General features: G+C 60.7%; 2 protein-coding genes across 3 annotated transcripts; one reads left to right on the top strand and one right to left on the bottom strand.

Moving 5' to 3' along the window:
* Window positions 1-8,689: 8,689 nt before the first annotated feature.
* Window positions 8,690-12,715, bottom strand: SNCB (synuclein beta). The gene is made up of 6 exons (XM_059860313.1): window positions 12,630-12,715; window positions 12,358-12,485; window positions 10,879-10,917; window positions 10,412-10,530; window positions 9,587-9,676; window positions 8,690-9,442 (listed from the first exon to the last, which is right to left on the bottom strand). Exons 2-6 carry the CDS (start codon window positions 12,476-12,478, stop codon window positions 9,410-9,412), a joined length of 402 nt encoding a protein of 133 aa, XP_059716296.1. The 5' UTR covers window positions 12,479-12,485; window positions 12,630-12,715; the 3' UTR covers window positions 8,690-9,409.
* A 926-nt stretch (window positions 12,716-13,641) lies between these two features.
* EIF4E1B (eukaryotic translation initiation factor 4E family member 1B) lies at window positions 13,642-15,056 on the top strand. Of its 2 annotated transcripts, XM_059860114.1 has the most exons (7): window positions 13,642-13,659; window positions 13,815-13,900; window positions 14,010-14,105; window positions 14,220-14,283; window positions 14,470-14,583; window positions 14,686-14,825; window positions 14,942-15,056. In XM_059860114.1, exons 1-7 carry the CDS (start codon window positions 13,642-13,644, stop codon window positions 15,054-15,056), a joined length of 633 nt encoding a protein of 210 aa, XP_059716097.1. The 2 variants fall into 2 exon arrangements, with proteins under 2 accessions (XP_059716097.1, XP_059716096.1); XM_059860113.1 differs by having other exon boundaries at window positions 14,470-14,825.
* Window positions 15,057-19,898: the final 4,842 nt, after the last annotated feature.

The following is a 19,898-nucleotide window of genomic DNA, read 5'->3' as shown; positions in this document are numbered from 1 at the left end:
CAGCGGCGGCGAGCATGCGTAGGGCGGTGGCGGCGGGGGCGGTACCGTGCCCCGGGCCGCTCCCCCCGGCTGCCGCCCGCCCCGGCACCCCCAGCAGCAGTGGGGAGGCGAGGGAGAGCCGGCTCCGCGCGGGGAGGGGGGGTCCTGGCACACCGCATGTCCCCCGGTGTCATCGCTGTCACCAAAACGGCCCGCCCCGGGAGCCCCCCATGGTCCCTCAGCTCCCCCCGGTACCCCCAAAGCATCAACGCGCCCTGTGCCCCAGGGACGAGCATCCCGGCACTCCCCGCTGCACTCGGGCACAGCAGGACACACAACCGGCACCGGCAGAGTCAGGGGATCCCAAACCTTAGCGTAGGTCCCGTGCGTGGGGGTGACAGCCACACAGAGCCCAGTCCCCCTCCTACCTGGTGATGGAGACGGCAGCTTCCCTCCCGGGCATTACCGGGGACGGGGCTGCGCCCCAGTCAGCCCGAGGGACCGGGACAGCGTGCCAGCGTGGCGGGATGGAGATGGGCTCCCGAGTACCCCTCGCCCGAGGATGGGGGAGGACGGGGAGGGAAGAACGGCCCCGTCTAGCTCCCGGCAGCGCTTGCCTCTGCTCCCGGGCTCAGGCTTTGTCTAACTCCTTCCCACGCACTCCAGCTCGCGCTGCGGGGGGGAAGGCGGCCTGCTCGCCTCACCTGCATCCCTGCATCCCCCCCTAAAACCTCCAGCATGACCCCCAAACTTCCTATGGCCCCTCAGCACCCTATGGGACCAGGCTCCCCTCCCCGACCCAGAGATGTCAGCACAGAGACAGGAGCTATAGATCTATAGGGTTCGGAGGGGTGGGTGCTAAGGTTAGGCAGGTTTCCCCATCTTGGAGATAACGTTAGCACCGGTCCCCCAGCCCTATAGATCTATAGGGTAAGCCTGGTTCCATGGGAGCTGGCACACCTGGTTGCTTGGAGACAAGGGAGGTTGGAAATGCTTCTTTCAGTAAACAGCCAGCCTGGAACAAAACCCTGAAGGCTAAAAATAGGGAGGCAGGATATGGAAATTAAATAAAAATCCTTGCCCCCCTCCCTCTCTGGGCAGAGCGAGGCACTGCAATGTCACCAACGGGCACTCCAGTAGATGGCTGGAGAGGCTGGAGCGGGGGGTATATCCCTGCACCCATTAACGTGTTCCCTCCTCGACGTGTTGGTCCCCACATTTGGTCCTGCCTGCTGGTCCCAGTCCTGCATCATTGCCTGGACCCAGCTGCATGCCTGCAGCGGTGGGGGAACTAACTCACTGTGAGGCACAGGTGTGGGGTTCTGTCCTATGGTGCCCTGTATGGAATCAGACCCAGTCCCCGTCACATTCCATTTCGGGTCCAAGGGACACCATGGACTGGGGCAAGTCCTGGCAGAGGAGGGGACAAACACCCCCTGGCCTCTGGCTAGGACTTTACTGCAGGCAGGAGGCTGCGGGGTCACGCCCTGCTGCCATTTGCTTCCACCTGCCTCTCTAAGCTCCGCCAGCAGCGTCTCTTCCCATGCCCATCGGCATCTTGCCACCAGCGTGCCCCTGTCCCACCAGAGCTGGCTGGGGGTTGGGGGACCGGGGTGGGGGGGGGGGACCATGGGGAGCATCGTTCCCTCCCTGCAGGCAGCCTTCATCCCAGGCTGGCTGCCTTCTCCTCCTCCTCTCCCCGCCCGGGCACCTCAGGGCTGGCAGGAGAACAATAGCGAGGAGGATGAGTAAGATGGTCCCCATTGCCTTGGCAACGCACTCCCGCGCTGCCGGCTCGGGAGGAGCCAGGCAGCTGCCTGAAAAGCGCCTTCTCCCTCGGCGGAGGGGGTGCTGGCGCAGGTAGCACGGCACCCCCTCCCTGGGCGCCGTGGCCCACCTCCCACGCCGCACGGGCAGCGCCACGTGAACGCACACCGGGCTCCCCCGCAGCCGCCGGCGCCCGCACACGCCGGAGCGGCAGCACACGCGCCCCGCACTCGGCTCAGCCCCAGCCTGGCTCCCCGGGCTCCGGCTCCCCTGTGCCCGGCTGTGCCCGGGAGAGGTGGGACACAGCTGGCAGGCTCTGGGTGGGAATGTGACCCCTGCGGCGTTGCCCTCCGGGAGGAGAGGGGGCTCCCACGGCCTCTCACGGCCACGGCACCTTCACGCACGGCTGCCCACGGTATCGGCTGGCAGAGATGTCGGGTGAGGAGGTGGTGGGGCATTCGCAGATGGCAGGGGATGGCCAGGGGCACCAGGATCCCATCTCCAGCCACAGCCATGTGTCCCGTGTTGTCTCCCACGTCGTGTCACCAGCAGGCGGACTCAGCGTGGCCAGAGCTGTGAGTGCCTTGGGGTGACAAGGATGTTACCCAGAGACCATGTTACCCAAAAGCACCAAGCACCCTAAAAACAGCGCTGTTTTCCCAGCTGCCTTGGTGTGGATATGCTGGGGGGGATATCTGATCCCTGCCACCACCTCTTGTCCCAGGTGCCCCAAAACACAGCCCCTGCCACAGCCCTGTGGGATGGGAGAACACTGCATCCAGGACACTGCAGCCTGGTGCCTGAGAACATCATTCAGGATGTTCCTGGGTACAGACAGGGATATGGCCCCAGGGCCAGCTGGGGGCAGAGAGAGGGACAGAGGGAGCAGAGACACCCAGCTCTGCCAGCTGCTCTGTGCCACTGAGAGGGACCCAAGCACAGCATCAATCAGCCAGAGCTGGTTGGTGACACTGGGGAACAACCCAGCCACACATTTGATCTCTCAGCACAGGATGAGGGAGAGCTCTGGAAAAGAACCAACACAGAAAATCATATAAGCAATGAATGGTTTGGGTTGGAAGGGATTTTATAAATTATCGAGTCTCAACATCCATGCCATGAACAGGGACACCTTCCACTAGATCAGGTTGCTCAGAATCCCATCCAACCTGACCTTGAATGCTTTGAGGGATGGGGCAGCCACAGCCTCCTCTGGGCAACCTGTGCCAGGGCCTCACCACCTCACAGGGAAGGATTTCTTTCTAATATTTAACCTAAATCTATCCTCCTTCAGCTTAAAGACATTCCCCCTTGTCCTCTCACTCCATACCCTTGTAAAAAGTCCCTCTCCAGCTCTCCTTAGGTACTGGAAGGAGATCTGAGGTCTCCTCAGAGCCTTCTCCAGGCTGAACAGCCCCAGCTCTCCCATCCTATCTCCACAGCTGAATGCTCCTGCCCTCTGATCATCAATACACTCATCTAATACAACCAGATGCTGCTGTTCCAGAAGAATGAAAGCCTTTCCTACAGTGCCTCTGTGCCTTTGTGGCAGACAGGCAGGGACTCTTCACTTCTCCTCTCTCCTTTACCAGGGGTTCATTTCAGCAGCTCAATCCATGCCCATGAAGTGAAAGCCCTGGCTGCATTAACAGCACACAAATGCACTGTAGTGGGTCAGTACAAAGGGAACATAAAGCACATGGTGACTTGGGCATGGGATGGGGCCACGAGTCAGAAAAGCTCATTAGGTGCTGTGAAAAACAGCAGGGCTTTGGAAGTGCAAGATGCCCCCCTGAGCACAGATGAGTGAGGGCATGTCTTGTTGCACAATACACCACTGGCAGCCCGGAATGCTGGTGTTGATCAGGAAGTGTCAAGCATTGTGCTCCTCAGATGCAATCTCTGTGCCTGGGTTGTCATGGATTCAGCTCTGGCTGGTGGCATTTGTGGCAGGCTCAAGGTCCATATCCCATCCTGCCTTCAGCTCTGCTCTGCAGAGGCTTCATGGCATTACCAGGGGGCCACGTGTGGCACGGAGAAGCCGTGGCCCCTTGCCTGGATTCACCAACACGGTCACGATTGACAGAGTCACTTCCTCCCCCTGGGGAGCAGGTGAGCTGGCAGAGAACATCTGTCTGCCTTACCCAGCCTTTTCCAGATGTTCCTTTTTGTGTTGCCATGGTGGGTGTGAGGATGAATCCAAGAAAATGCTGGGTGAATTCACTCCTCGTTTCCCTGCCGACAGCCCATAACTCACGCTCCATTTGCACAGCCCTCCCTCCCCGGTGCCGATGTGCTCTGACGAGTGGGGGGAGATGTTTGTTGTGAGTAACACTCACCCAGCACTGTGAAAAGCAGCTTGGGGAGGGAGAGGGGGGTGAACTCTGGTTTATGGGTCAGTGCATCTGGCCGGAGACACGCTGAGGGAGCCTGGAGTGGGGATGCTCCCACCACTGCCTGCTGTGCTGGGGGAAGGGGCAAATCAGCAAGGGCTTAGAAGGGCAGTGAGCAAAGGGAGCAGGACTTCACACATCTCTTTTTTCCGTTCCTGGGTCCCCAGCTGCTGTGACTAAACTCCCTGGAGCCAGCAGGCAGGGCAGGACAGCTGCTGGATGCTGTACTGAGACTGTGTGGTTTTTCCTGGGGCCTCTAGTAACAACTGTGTTTTGTTGTTCTTGCACAGGAACAGAAAATAACAAGGCCTTTTACTGTAGAAAAGGCCAAGAAGGAGTTTGTAGGTGGTAGGTTTGTCCCAGCTCTGTAAGCCGTGTGTGCTTGCAGCCAGGGGAGCAGGCAGCAGCAGCCTGGCCAGGCAGATACAGAGGCTGCCACCATCACTGCCTGTCACTGTCCCAGGGCTTCACCATTCCTTCACACCCTACTTTGCCTGCACTGAGAATTTGGAGTAGAGGGACCCTCAGGCTTGTCCTCCTGGGCAGGGCCTCGCTTGGACATTATCCTGTACTCCCACTGGCCTGCTCAGACTCAGGGAGGAGTGAAGGTTTCTCCTGCCTCAGCATGTGAGAGTTCAGTGAGTGCTGATCACAAGGCAAAGACCTTTACACTCCTTCTTGGTAAGGGCCAAGGCAAAGACCCCATGAAAGCCAAAGCCATTCACACCTGAGGAAATCTGGGGTGGCCCTGGGATATGGGCAACATCACACTTTGGTCAGGGGACTCCTGGTGTGTTAGAGACCATGACCAGCCCTTGGAAACCACCCAGTTCTAGATATGCTTTGGATGGAGCTCAGCAAATGAGTTGCAAGACAAGATGTGACTGATTTTTCCACCTCCACAGGGCCTGGGATTGGTGTGCTGGCCCCTGATGTCAGTACTTGGGGAGTGGGAGATGGATAGCAAACACCTACACCTGCTCAGTGGGGCACTGGGTAAACTCTGATGGCACCAGTTTGGAGCCTGAGAGCTCCGTGGGACCCTGAGAGTACCAGCACTGCATTTTCTCCTCCCCTCCCAGGAAGGACCTTCCCTCTCTTCTCTGCAGACAGGTCGAGCTCAAACTGCGGTGAGGTGCTTCCCCCTGCTGTAACTCCAGCAGCTCCTGCTCTTGGCCAGGCACTGCTGCCCTGATCCAGCGCCCACAGCTGCCTATTGCCGAGGCCATTGACAGGGAGGAATAAGCTGGAAAACACACAGCTGAAGTGCTGCTGGCACTCTGTGTATCCCTCCAAGCCCTCTCTCCTCAGAGCAGTTCCCTCCTCCGTGGAAGAGGCTTTGAAGCAAGGCTGCACCCTGAGCTGCTGCCCGCAGTACCCTCAGGAACGGCCCTGTCTATGCCGATCCTTTTTCTCTCCACACATCCTTCTGCTTCGCTGATACAGCTGATACAGCAGAGAATGAGACAGCTGGAAACCTTGACTACTCTGTGGATAGTTCTGCTGAGTTTTGGGACTCGTTTTGCAGTGTCAGTTTTTTTTTTAGGAGCTGTACCAAGTGGGTAAGGGCTTTGGGGCAAACAGTGGAAAATCCTCGTCCCAGTAGGGAAAGCTGATCTCCCCCATGGCCCTGCTCTGTGGCAGTAGGGAAAGTTGATCTCCCCCATGGCCCTGCTCTGTGGCAGCCAATTGCATGGGAGTGTGAGGTGCAGGATTGCTCAGATTGTGCCTGGGTGCTGCGTGGTGCCCACCAAGGGACTGTTTCTCACTGGATCTGTTTTCTATCAGGATTGGCTCCTAGGAACTGAACAGCATGCTGTACTTGGAACATCACGTCCAGGAGCTCTGGAGGTGATAAAGACAGGATGAGCTGGAAGGTGAGCAGACTCTGCTTTTCACTACCCTCCCACCAGGCAAGGAGATCTCCGTCCTGCCAGGTCCTAGTCTCTATCCAGCCAAAATATTCACCAAGAACAGCTATGCTGAGGTTTCTATTTGTGCTTTTCAGCAAAAGCTTCTGAGAGGGAGCTGTTACCAGCACAGAGGGTCAGGTTAAATGTTTGCCCCCACAGCTTCCCTCTCCCCACACCCCACATCTCTGCTCCATGTCACTGGAGGGCTTTGGCAAAATGGGCTGAACACCTGCACAGGTCTGGTGCCCGCTCTATCTGTGTGGGGGACACAGACAGAGCCATTTACAATTCCAGAAGGATCAGCACCAAGGCACTATAAGACTATGAGCAGCTGAGTTGAGCCCAGTCATCCCAGTCGCTGTTCTTTAAGGGGTGGTGGTCAGTGCCTGTCTCTGAAATCCCCATGGAGAAGGTGGCTGTCCCTGGTGTCCTACAGACCCAGCTCTGAGGGCTGTGCTTAACACTGCCAGGCTGGGAACATCAGAACTGTCCTGCACATTCCAGGACCACAGCACCATAGATGACTTCCCAAAAACAGATCCCTATGACAGCAGCATCCTGGAGATGTCTCACAACACCTTCATCCCTGCCACTGTTGAGAATCAGCTCAGGAGGGAGAACACACACCCCAGAGCAAGCAATTGTACAGACCACTCGTGCCACATGCTCCTGACACACCCTGCATTGGTGTGTGAGTGGCAGCAGCACAGCTGAACTTTGGCTTTAGGAATTCAGCAGCCCAGGAAGGTGCCACATCACCACACTGATATCTTGCCTGCTGTGCCAGAGGGATGGAGGTGGAGGTAGCAGGTTACATAATTTGGGGGAAGGAAAGCCCAAGCCCCTCTGTTTGCTGCCAGGGAGCAAGGATCATTGGAATGACCTTGGCTGTCTCTTCTCCATTCTCAGTCTTCATTGTTTTATCAGATCTTCCCCCAGGGCAGAGGAGATGATGCTCTTGAAGGTACTGGGGTGTCACCGTGTTGGCACTGAAAATCATGGGCAGCAGAAAAAAGTGAGCAAATAATATTTGGACAAATACCAGCTTCCTCCCACCACTGTGTGTAGGATTGTCCTACACCATGGAACAGTCAGCTGAGGTACCTGAGGGCTCTTTGCCTCATCCATCCTTGTTCTTGGGCTCTTTGCCTTGCTACAAAGACCCTTGGCTGAGGGGTTCCCACCCATGGCACCTCATCACAGTTCCTGGCAGGTCAGCACAAGGCTCATCTTCCCACAGTGACACCATCCATCTCAGATAAAGCCTCATGCTCAGCTGTGCTCCTTGTTGCTGCTGGGTCCCTGTCCCTCTCTCTGTTCCAACAAAGCTGTGTACCCCATTTCCAGGGTTGTGCCAGGCTTGTGCGTGGTGCTCACACCTGGCACTGCCTACTTGGGGACCTCTGCCTCCCTCTTGCTGCCAAACCCTCCTGGCACACGCCAGCCTCACAGCTCTGCCCTCTCTAGAAAATTACAGCCATGACTGCAAGTCCAGCCTTGGTGTGGATAGGGAAGCCAGAGCAGGTGTTCACTGTGTACAGTGAGGGCAGCTGCACGTACAGACACAGCACCCAGGGGAGCTGCCCTGTGAGGGTCACAGCCCTGCTGTGCAGGGGGGTGCACAGAGGGGACACCCTGCATTGCTTTGAGCAGGTTCTCTCCCTGCTCTCTGGCTTCCAGTTCTCCCAGGCACGGGCCTGTCTCCCCCCCACTGCCTCTGCCTCAGCCCCTTTACATCTTCCCTGGCACTGGGGCAAGTCATGCTGCTGCTGGTTTGGGTCTGCTTGTCCATGGATAGCAGAATTGGACAAGGGAAGGAAAAAATGCTCTAGGGAAACAGCCAGCCCCCAAAGAGCTGTCTCAGTCCTTCCAATAACACACAGGGAGTGCTGTGAGCACTGCTGCAACCAGAGCCAGGCTGGGATTTGCTGGCATCAGCAAACCTGTTGTGTGTCCATGCTGACTGCTGCAGCTTCACTCCTCGCTGGCAAAGCTGTAGCCAGCACAGGTGGGGGATCTAATCTGATATTCATGACAGGGACACTCAGCCCAGCCTCACCCCAGCTTATGATGCAGTCAAGGGGCTAAAGGCTAGCTGGGGCCCCAGGCTGGGTTGGTGGTCCTGCCCTGGGAGAGCTGAAGATCCAAGGATGGCACTGTGGGGTGGGCACAGAACCCCCTGTCATGGCAGACACCCCACAGAATGTGTGACACCCACCTGCCCTTCAGGTGGTCACACTGCATCTGAACAAGCTGTGGGTGACAGCCATGTCCCCTGCCCCTTGAGGTGAGCAAGGGCATGTAAATAGAGGGGAACCGGTGCTGGAGCCCAGGGCTGTGTTTACTCTGGCTTGTTGTTCTCAGCCCCACAGGGCCCCCTGCAGATGCAAAGCTCTGCAGACAGGCAGGTGGTATGGGGACACTGCCTGCACCCCAAGTCTCAGCCAGAGTCTGGCTGGAGTCAGGGCAGTGACCTGTGTGATGCAGCCAGCAGTCACAAAAGCATCTTGTCCTCATGAGCAACCACTCCTGACCACTCCCCCAGCACCAGCCCCATTCCTCTTTCCAAAACTACCCCTGCCACCAAAGCATGAGGTCAACCCCTCCCCAGGGACCCCACAACCAGGACCAGGGGGCTACAGACAAGAGTTGGCTTTATTCACGGACACGGGGGCAGCTGTGTCACTGGCAGCTGCCCTCGTATTGCACATCCAGCGACGGGAGAATATCCATGCCACGTCACAACACAGCGTCGGCACTATGGGACCTCGGGGGAGGCGCAGGCACCGTCACCACCCAGCAGGCTGGGGAGCGGGCTGGGGCGCCAAGGGTTCACAAAGGCAAAAGACCCGTCCACCCATAGATAGAGAGAGAGATATATAAAAAAAAAAATAGTTCCACGATGACCAGAGCAGAACCACAGGGACACGCGTGCAAGCGAAATGTACAGCAGCCCGCGAGCAGGTAAACATGCTTTGTACACACACAGACACGCCAGGACACAGCCAGGGTTTATGGTGCTGGGAGGGAAACAGAGCCATAAACCCGGGCCTCATACACTCACACTCACACTCACACACAAACACACCGGCCCCTGCGGGCAGCGCCCACGGCTCGGCCACTTGCCAGGGCTTGGGGGCTTGGACACAGCGGGTGTTTCTCACTGCTAGACATGGTACGGAGACACGGACACGGTCCCTTGGAACGGAACTGGAGGAAGAACTCGTGAGCGAACGGGGCAGGGGCACCCCTGCTCCTCCCCGGCACACGGGCACCGGCCGGGGCCGGCTGGAGAGGAGCAGGGGGCTACCGGCGGTTCGTTGTGCTGCTGGTGGAAGAGGCAAGGATGGGGGTCCATTATGCCTCTGGCTCGTATTCCTGGTATTCCTCCTGTGGGATGGGGATGGAAAGAGTCAGTGAGAGAGTTCAGGTGGGGCACAGAGCTCCTCTCTTCTCCAGCCCAAAACCAGGTTTGCTCTGGACAGTGCACTGACCACTGTCACACTGTGTCCACTGTGCCACCTGTCCCCTCACCTGTGGGGGTTCCTCGTAGTTCTCCCCCTCTGGCTCCAGCAGCGGCTCGACCAGTGGCTCCTCCACAGCCTCCTGGGCCACCTCCTCTGCCTGAGAGTGAACCAGGAGGTCAGTGCCACACACACACACACACAGAGCACCTCCCTGCCCCTGCCAGACCAGCAATGCACCCAGGACACAAGGTGCTCCATGGGAAGCCAGTGGGACCCTGGGCACATAGCACCTAGCTGGGAGGTGACATGCTGACATGCACAGGTCCGTGGGAGCAGGGGCTGTGTGTGTATGTCCCTACATACAGTATTCCCAGCCCCAGCCTTGGGCAGGCAATGAGTGCTGGCACCACGTGGGCCTCGACAGGCTCCAGGAGCTGGCAGGGCTGTGGGAGCATCCTGCATCCCTGGCAGGGGAGGGCGGTGCTGGGTAACCCCTCCCCGGGGCTGGCAGGCGGGAAAGGGGGGCAGCCAATCCCCCTGTGCAGCGGCGGCGGTGGCCTCATTTCTTCAGCTGATGCTATTTTGGGCTAAGCTGGAAGCCAAGGGCTCATGGGGCGGTGAGCTGAAACCCGCCGCCCCTCCCGCAGCTGTCAGGTCACCTCGCAGCCGCTGGAGCGCCGCAGGCCCGGGCCCGGGCCGCCATGCCAGGCCCCGAGCGCGCACACGTCCGCAGAGGCCGCGCACGCGGCCGCTCACGCCCGGGGCACGAGGAGACCACCTGGGCACCCTCGTGCTCTCTGCTTTGGGACTGCGGAACGGCCAAAGGGCTCCTCGCCAAAGCTGGGCATGTGCCAGCCTCCCCACGGGCATGGCAATGCCTGGGGACTCTCACCTTCAGGTCTGCAGGGAACTCCTCCTTCTTCACCAGCCCGGTGGCTGCCGCGATGTTGCCGGCGCCGGTGAAGGCTGCTTCGCCCAGCTGGGACGCCTGCTCCTTCGCCTTCTCAGCCACTGCAAGAGCCCAGGGTGCCCATCAGTGTGCCCCCCGTGCCAAAAAGGGTGCCCAGCTGTGGCTTCATGCCCTGTGCCACCCACGGGGGGAGTTGGCAGGGAGATGCTGGGCAGGATCAGGCTCTCCTCACTTCCTTGCCCTGGTGGGGACGGGAGGGGGCCATGACACTGCTCTGCAGCTGGGCAAGGAGTGTGAGCAGCCGCTGAAAATCCTTGGTTGCCAGCCCTGTTATATAAGAGGCTTTAGCAGAGTGACATCAGCCCCTCAATTAGCCTCTGATCTCGTTAGTGTGGCCATGCTCTCAGGGACAGAGGGGTACCGCGGCAGGAAGACAGAGGGGCCCATACCTGAGGTTACGCCTTGCACCACACCTTGGGTTTTACTCCCTGAGGGTAGAAAGAGACAGAGATGGGGTTAGAGGGACTGACAGCTGGTCTCCAACATGTGCCATGCCCGGGACCCTGGCAGGGCTCTGAGCCAGGACAGCAGCCTGTCCACATCCCATGCCAGGGCACCTGGGGGCTGAGCACTTGCCTGGCTCCCCTCAAAGCTCCTGTTGTCCCTGAAGGAGGCAGAACTGGGGCAGCACAGGGCTGCCACCACGTGCCAGGCAGGGCAGAGACCCCAGGGCCCAGCACTGTGTCAGGGCACAGCCAGGCAGGGTGAATGCCAGCCGTGCTGAGAAAAACCTTCCACAGGATCCAAACCTAGAGCTGGTGCCAACAGAGCATGGCAAGCCCCACAGCTGGAGTGTCCAGAGTTGGGTGCTGCTGCTGGCTCTGCCAACCCTGCCAAGCTCCCTCAAGCAGAGTGACACCACCGAGGATACCCCTCAGAATGGGAATGGGATGTCTAGGATGGAAGGAAATGTAGGGGCTGGGCAGCCCCTGTAGGATAGGGCCTCAGGCTGTTCCTTGAGCTGCTGTACCCCAGTCCAGCAAATACACCCTAGTGAGGATGGGGGCCCGGGGTAGGTGCCCACCACTGCCCAGGGGAACAGTTTTGGGGCCTCAGCTCTCCTACAGAGCTTGTGCCCTCTGGAGCAGAACAGAGCCTCAGACCTGCACCCTCCTCCCTCCCACTGCAAGCAGAGTTGGCCTCAGCTCCCTCCCTGGGCATTCCAGCACCACAGCCAGGCAGGCACACAGACTGCCCAGGAACTGCTCCTCCTGCCAGCCATGTCTTCTAGGACTTGGCCCTGAACAGATCCCACCCCCAAGGGGCAGCACGGAGGGGCCCCTCAGTCACCAGCCGGCTGCAGGGGAGATGCCGGTGTGGGATCAGCTCCAAGACATTGCCTCTCCAAGGAGCACAAACGCGGTCCCCACCCCCTGCCCGAAGACACGCACATCCCAACACAGGGGTCACCACCTCCATCATGGTCCCTCTGCTTTCCTGCCCCAAAGCATCCCGGGCACAGAGCTGAGAGACCCTCAGGCTCAGGCTGGGAGCTGCAAGGGGTCCATTTCCCGAGGATTCCATCCCCTCAGCCTGGGGACCAGTCCCCGACTCTGCTCCTGCCTGCGGAGCCCACTCTCGTGCCCTGCAGATTCCCGGTGGGCAGCGAGGCACTGCAGGCACCGACCCTCTGCCCCGGGGCACTCCGCCGCAGGGTGGTCGAGGCGGGAAGGAGCGGGGGAGAGGGGGAGCGGGGCCGGGGACAGGTGGGAACGCCAGGGGGACGGCAGGGGGTTGGGCAGGAGGACGCAAGGGCAAACGCAGGAGCAGGCAAGGGCAGGCAGAGAGGGCCGGCAGGGCAGGCAGGGATGGGCAGAGATTAGCCGGGGTGGGGAGGCAGGGGGTAGGCAGGGCAAGCCGGTCCTTACCGACATAGAGGACCCCTTCCTTGGTCTTCTCCGCGGCCTCGGCCACCCCCTGCTTGGTCTTCTCAGCTGCGGCGACCACCCCCTCCTTGGCCTTGGACAAGCCCTTCATAAACACCTCCATGGCGGCTCTGCGGGGAGAGGCCGCAAGGCTTCACCCCGCGCCGGCCCCGCGCCAGCCCGCCCTGCGCATCCCGGTCCCGCGCATCCCGGTCCCGCGCTTCCCTTCCCCGCGCATCCCGGTCCCGCGCCCCCGGCCCCGCCGCCCGCCCGACCTGGCTCGCTGTCGGCGGGGACGGGCGGGCCGGGCCGGGCCGGGCCGGGCTGCGGCGGGGCGGGCTCAGTGCGGCTGTGCCGGGGCCGCGCTGCGCTGCGCCGCGCTGCGCTGCGCTGCGCGGGGGGGACCGCGCCGCGCCGGGCTGCGCCGGGCTGAGCCGGGCTGAGCCGTGCTCGGCCGTGCCGAGCCGTGCCCCGCCGTCCCGCACCGCCCCGCACCGCCCCGCACCGCCCCGCACGGCAACGGCGCCCCCGGCCCTTCGCCGCCCCAGCCCCGCAGGCTCCTTCCCCGCGCTGCGCGGCCCCCCGGGGCAGTCGTTCTTCCCATCCCCATCGCTCATCGTAATCCCACCCCACGCTGTCCCCACGCTATTCTGTCCTGACCCCCATCGCATCCTATCCTACCCTCTCCCGGTAACATCTCCTCCCGTTCCTTGTCCCATCTCATCCCGATCCCACTGCTTTCCATCTGCAGGCTGCCCTTACCCCATTCCATCCTTACTGCCATCCAGCTCCCTCCACATTCCACACTGTCTCTATGCCATTCCCATCCCCTCCTCGTCATGTCCTCTCCCCACCTCATCCCACCCCATTCCCATCCCACCACATCCACTTCTGAACCCATCCCCTCCCCATCACATCCTGTCCTGACTCCATCCTCCCCATCCCATCCTATCCCTACGTTCCAACCCGATGCTATCCCACCCTCTCTGGGTACCATCCTGCCCTGCCCATCCTACACCATGGTCCCACACCTGGTGCCCAACTTACACAATTCTACTCCCTCATCCTGATCCCATCCCACTCTGAGCCCCTGTCCTCATCCCCCAGCTCCCTGCCCTAGAGAGGGATCCCCCATCTCTCTGCTCCCCAGGAGGGGCAGGACTGGCTCCATCTCCCCAGAATACCACCCACCCACCCCACCAGCTGCAGCTGGGATAGCTCCTCATCCCACCTGCCTGTGGGTACTTAAGAGCCGGAGGCTGCCTAGGAGAGCCTCTACTGGTCAGGATGGCTACAGGGGAGCAGGTGGGTGCTCGCCCTTTGGGCTGGGGAGGCTGTAAAACACAGAGAGAGCCCTGCCAGCCCTCGGGGTGCCCAGTGTGGGAAGTAGCTGGGGGGCTGCAGGCTCCCTGCTGGGGTGCTCATGGGGCTCTTTGGGGCTGTCCCACTTTCCTCTGCAGAGGCAACAGGAGCGACGCCGGCAGAGGGCTCGGCAGCAAGAGCTGCTCCCGGCAGAGATTCAGGGCAAGCATCCCCTGCAGAACAGGTATAGGAGGCCTGGCCATGGACAGCCTCTCCCAGCACTGGGAAGGGTGTGTGGGGGCTGGAGGGGGACTCTGGCATGGTTGAACACCCCATTTCCCCTCTGTCCCCAGATGGGCACTCTGGTTTTTCAAGAATGACAAGAGCAAGATGTGGCAGGCAAACCTGCGCCTTGTCACCAAATTCAGCACTGTGGAGGACTTCTGGGCGTGAGTGTGCATTGGGTGGGCACACCCACTGTGTCCCTTCTGCAGCTGTTCTGGTGGGGGGGTCTGAGCCTGAGGCACCTATTCCACATGCTTCTATGTCTCCATCTAACACAGGCTGTACACTCACATCCAGCTCGCCAGCAAGCTCGCAGCTGGCTGTGACTACTCCCTCTTCAAGGTATGACACCCCATCCTCAGAATCCCCCCAGCACCCAGCATTCTGGGGGTGCACTGGCTGCTGGGAAGGCTGACAGCATGCCCTGGCCATAAGGTGGGAGGGGAAGCCTGGCTGGATGTTCACAGCTCCCCAGACCAGCTCTGGCCAGTACTTGGTGCCCCTGACTGTCCCCTTGCCCGCCCCCAGGACGGCATTGAGCCCATGTGGGAGGACAGCCAGAACAAGCGTGGTGGGCGCTGGCTCATCACCCTGGCCAAGCAGCAGCGGCACACCGAGCTGGACCGCTTCTGGCTGGACACAGTGAGTGCTGCCCCACTTGAGGGTCCTGCCTGGGCTGCTCCCCCTGCCCCAGGGCTGAGCCCCAGTGGTGACTGTCCCAGGGTCCCCTTCTCCTCCCAACAGCTGCTGTGCCTCATTGGGGAGATGTTTGATGAGTACAGTGATGAAGTGTGCGGGGCCGTCATCAACATCCGTACCAAGGGGGACAAGATTGCTATCTGGACCAGGGAAGCAGAGAACCAGGAAGGAGTCACCCACATTGGGTAATGCAGCTTTGTGGGAGGCTGCACAGGGGAATAAGGGCTCTCCCTGTTTAGGGGAATAGGCACAATGGGAGAAGAGGTGCTGCCCTGTTCATGCATCCCCTTTTCCCCTCTAGGCGGATCTACAAGGAGCACCTGGGCCTGTCACAGAAGGTGGCCATTGGGTACCAGGCTCATGCAGATACAGCCACAAAGAGCGGCTCCCTTGCCAAGACTAAGTTTGTGATGTGACTGTGGGGAGCTCCCTATGAAGTCCCCCTATTCTGTCGCACAATAAATGTCTGCATCTGAGCATGATCTGTGTCTCCAGGGCTCTTGGCAACCTGGGGTGGCCCCTGTTTGTTGGGGACATTTCCTGGGAGGGAAATGAGGATGTGCCAAACCCTGGCACATTCTGGGTGAGTGGGGCCAAGAGCACAGAGCTGGCATTGTGGTGGGCTTGGGACACTGCACATGTCCCCTCACCTCCCCTAGAGCCTGTGACCAGTGCCCCTCTCCTCGAGGCTTTGGGGGTGTTTCCTGTGTTTTGGGGGGCCCTGGATAGCTCCCAAAAGGATGCTGTTCTGTCCTCCCCTGGCCAAGGCGTGGGAACAGCTCACTGCCCTGAAAACCTGGGCATGGGAGGGACTAGTAAGGCCCAGCTCATCTGGGTCAGCTCAGCCTGGGGAGCTGGTCCACTTTTCTCCTAAGTCCCTGCACATGTGTGGGACATAGGTCTGCCTTCTCAGAAAGATCAGTTTCCCAGCCAAGGGCTGGCAGTGTCCCTGCAGGGTGGGTGTTGGGCTGCAGTACAGCATGGTCCCCATGCTGCATCCCCTCCCACAGACACTTGCAGCATAGGTGCTATGAAGCTCATTTTCTTCCCAAGGTTTGTTGTTGCCAGACCTGCAGGTTCACAACCTCAATCTTTTGAGCCCTGGGACTTTGACTCCCCCTTTCAAAGGCTCATGTCTTCTGCTGTCCCTTCTGGCACTCCTGGCCTCCCATACTCTCTTCCAGCCCCACCCCACACTCTGTCCTTTAATCTTTTATTTGTGTGCTTGATTGTTGTATCTGTGCTTCCCTGCCTAGTCAGATTCCAGAGGTGGAGCTGTCTGCTCACCCCCTGACAGTGGCAGCTGCAGTTCTGCCCTCACTGCAGCTCTCATCCAGGATATCCTCCATTCTCTCCAGCAGCACCCAAGCTCCATCGCAGCCCAGAGCTGCACCTTGTCCAGGGCCACATGTCCAACCTAACCATGCCACCTCATCAGCCCAGAGCCAGGGCTGCTTGTCCCCTGCTGGGATGACTCAGTGCTGCCCTGCCTGCAGACAGGCTCTGCAGAGACCTGTCCTGCAGGAGGGTGAAGTATTGACCACTGCTCTTCGAGCTGGTTGTGACCTGTCTGCTCACAGCTTGACAGGCAGCTGCTGTGGCTGTGTCACCCAGGGTCTCGCCTGCCTGCAGTGCAGCCTGTGGGGTTGAGCTTGCTGAGTGAGCCCTGCACTTCCCTGCAGCTGCCATGGCTGCAGAGAGCTGTGTCCCTGGGACTCAGCTGCCTTCCTCCAGGAACATCAGCCTTGCAGCTCCCAAGGGCAATGCAGAACCCTCCACCACCCAATATTGCTCCCGTTCCTGGCAGAGAATGATACTAGAGACTGAAGACAGGAGTTCATCCCTGGTAGGCGGTGTGTCAGGCCATGTCTCTGTGTCCTTGCATCATGTGATGGCTTTGGGTCATTTCTCTGTGCAAGGGCAACAGCACCGCACTGCCCTCCCCGGCAGGGACACAGAGCTGGGGAGGTCTGCAGGCAGCAGGACTGGGATGAGGGGATGCAGTATGGAGGGGTAGCACCCCAAACTGGGGGTGCTGCCAGCGGAGATCAGGGGGTGGCTCTGCCTGCCTTGCCCCCGGTCCCGCACGGGCACGGCTAACCGGAGCCCGTGTGCTGCCTGTACCGCCGGTGCCTCGCCACGCGATGGTGCCGCTCGCCCGGCCTTGGCGGCTCCGGAGCGGCAGGGATGGCAGCCTGCCCTGCCGGCGGAGGGGTCCCTGTCTGCCCTGCCCTGCCTACGTTTGGGTCCGTGCCTGAAGTGGGATCACAGCGCTACCCCGGCCGACCCCCGCCCCGAATGAGAGACAGGCAGGGCCGTTCATGGGGCTGGCAAAGCTGAAACTGGAGGAGGGGTTGCTGAGACCCCCTGAAACGCACCGTTAATGCCCCTCCCCAGCAGTGACAGCGTCAAGTGTGTGAGAGGTAGGGATTGTCTGTCCCTCTGTCCCTTCAACCTACTGCTCTGTGTCACATTGCCCTGTCACTGCCCCCCACCTGGCTCTAGGGCACCCTGCAGCCAGGCTGTCCTTGTCCCTGTACCCCAGCAAGGCTGTTGTGCTCATGGGATGCCCTTGCCCCATCACGCCACAAGGCCAAGGTTAGCTGGGGCAGGAGGGGGTGCAGAGGCTGCTGCAGTGCCGTGGTTCATCACCATTCTCATGTAGCCACAGTGGGATTTCTTTTGATTGGAAAAATAATAGGAGCCATTTATCTCCATGGCTTTATGGGTTCCTATCAGCCCTGCAGCCCAGCCAGGCTGGGGGGCTGGCAGTGCCCACCCAGAGCCTGCCCTTTGGGGACACAATGACCTTCATCCTCAACTTCTGCACCCCACAGTCCCTGTCTGAGGGCCAGAGGGTGCTGGGGGCACAAAATCACCCCCTGGATGGGCACAGCAGTTGCCAGGAGCCACACAGGGAGTACAGCAGTGCCAGGGCTGCCCCTGGCCTATCTCATGCTGGGCAGCTGTCCCAGCTGGCAGCCGAGCTGGCAGCCCTGTCAATAATAATAATTAAAAATTAATACTAATCAAAAGGGAGAGGCAGATGGCAGCAGACATGCGGCAGGGCTGGAGGTGGGGGTGGGAGGCAGGGCAGACAGAGGGGCCTGCAAGGACAGGGGTGGGGGGGGCAGGATTGCTGTGGGGTCTAGTGGGGATGGGAGGTGCAGGTCAAGGGACCCACATGGCACAAGAGGGGTGGGGGATATGGGGCTGGGTTTGCTGTGGGGCACAGCAGGAATGGGGATGGACTGTGCCGCTGCAAGCATGGGGTTCTGTGTCCCCCTTTGCATGCAGGGGTTGTGGGTCAGTGGTGCTGGGTGCCCATGCTGGGTCACCTTGCCAGCAGCTGGCATGCAGCCATGGCCAGGCACTGCCAGTCCAGCTTCTCCCTGAGCCACCAGCTCTGGCTGCCCCTAGCACATGTCTGGTGCAGGCACCCATTCTTGCAACCAGTGAGTGTTGCAGGGTTAAAATCCCCCAGAAAACTGGGGAAGGAGCTGCTGGCTCCGTGCAGGGTGCGTGGGCTGGGGAAGAACAGGCAGCGCTGGCTCACCGTGGGAGTGGGCAGGCAGCATGGCTGCCAGTGCTGAGGCTGTGCCACACTGTTCCCTCAGAGCCTGAGCCCACCTGCCTGCCCCGTCACCCAGCCAGGGGCCAGGGACACTCTGGACCTTGCAGGAGAGGTGTGGGTACGCAGGGGACCTCCGTCCCTGGCTGCCACCAGCACCCCCATACATTCCTGGACTGGAGCTCCCTGTGCCCTCCCTGCCGGGCCCTGGAAGGGCACAGGCTGTGCTGACCCTCCATTCAGAATCATCGTGGCATGCAAGGAGGGGTACCCAGGATGAGGGGGTACCTACAGAGCACCGTTCCCATGACAACCTCCCGGCAGAGACAGCAGCCGGTGCGGGAGATGCGGGAGGTGAGGGGCCTGTGGACCCGCCGGGCATGGACAGGGCTGGCAGGACACAGTGGGGCACAGCAGAGGGGCTGCACCTCTGGTTCTTGCTCCCCCACTCGGGCTCTGCCTGCTCCATCCTGTTTCTTGCAGCTTGGGACAGGCATGGGTGGCACTGCTGGTGCTGGGAGGCTGCTGCCCTCCAGCTGCAGCTGCACGGTGGGGAAGTGGTTAAATGCCTGCAGGGCCGTCCCCAGTGCCAGCAGCAGAAGAGGCAAAGACGGGGACAGAATCTCCTGCCCTGCGCCTCAGGGAGCCTGTACCTGAGAAGGGTCCTTTGCTGTCACTTCTCATCTGGGTGGATACCAGGCTCTGCAACACGGCTGAGCACTCTCCTTCCCCGCAGGGACGGGCTGGCACTTCTCGCTTGGCAGAGGCAGGCGGGGGGAGTGGGCGGGTGGGATGGGGACAGGGACAGGAGCTGTGTGGCCACAAACCTGCAGGCATGACTGCAGCACGGGGCTGAGCAGACAGTGCTACCACTCTTTCGGAGTGTGTTCTGCTGCTCCTATCCTGACCTGGGTGCCCCCCAGATGGCTGGCATGTGCCCACAGAGCCTTCATCTCCACGAGCCACCGTGTCCATACTGTCCCCGAGACTCTGGTACTGCCCCTGCCCTCACCCCCCTCCCTCAGCTCCCACAGTGGATGCCGCCAGCTCCGAGGGACCACCCTGCACCTCCCTCAACACAGACACATCCAAACATTAGCAGCCCCACGTCCTCCCAGCGTGGCACGGGGACCAGCCACTCTCCTGGTTCACAGGGGAGCAGGTGGCAGCACTGAGGCTGCCGGGACACAGGACACGTGGCAGCGCCTCTCCTCTCCCTCCTGGCTCTGTGCACCCCGGTGTGCCCTCCCAAGGGGCTGCTGATGGTGCACCCACAGCCACCCCCTTTCACGGGGCCGGGGGCTGCCAGGCTCCTTGCATGCTCCAGCTCTACAGCTCTGGCGGGGAGGGCTGGAGTTTCCCGGGCGGTCGATGTGCCCATCGATCCTGCACAGCTCCGCCGGCTGCTCTCCCACCGCCCTGCTAATTAATTGGCTGCTGCTGCTGCTGCTGCTGCTGTGGGAGTGCTGGGCACGGGGTGCTTGGGCTGCCTGCACCGTGCCCTGCCTGCACCGTGCCCTGCCTGACCCTGCCTGCCAGCACAGGGGCTTTGCCCTACTCATGTCAAGGAGCCAGCACCCACTTCAGACCCACCTGTACCACAAAGTGGGGGCTCTGTGTTAGACTGGACATGGGACTGACTGGCCCAGGACAGGGTGAGTGCTACGAAGGATGGCTGCGGACAACA

This window comes from Haemorhous mexicanus, chromosome 15 (genome assembly GCF_027477595.1).
Source record: "Haemorhous mexicanus isolate bHaeMex1 chromosome 15, bHaeMex1.pri, whole genome shotgun sequence".
In the NCBI taxonomy this organism is placed as follows: Eukaryota; Metazoa; Chordata; class Aves; order Passeriformes; family Fringillidae; genus Haemorhous; species Haemorhous mexicanus.
Note: the sequence above shows the minus strand (reverse complement) of the source record. Positions and strands in the feature narration are given on the sequence as shown.

Coding starts and splice junctions, on each gene's coding strand:
- SNCB (XM_059860313.1), bottom strand. CDS start 12,478: ATGGAGGTGTTTATGAAGGGCTTGTCCAAGGCCAAGGAGGGGGTGGTC. Junction 10,531..10,878: donor GGTGCAAGGCGTAACCTCAG/GTATGGGCCCCT, acceptor GGGCTCTTGCAG/TGGCTGAGAAGGCGAAGGAG. Junction 9,443..9,586: donor ACTACGAGGAACCCCCACAG/GTGAGGGGACAG, acceptor CCCATCCCACAG/GAGGAATACCAGGAATACGA.
- EIF4E1B (XM_059860113.1), top strand. Junction 14,284..14,469: donor GTGACTACTCCCTCTTCAAG/GTATGACACCCC, acceptor GCCCGCCCCCAG/GACGGCATTGAGCCCATGTG. Junction 14,826..14,941: donor GAAGGAGTCACCCACATTGG/GTAATGCAGCTT, acceptor TTTCCCCTCTAG/GCGGATCTACAAGGAGCACC.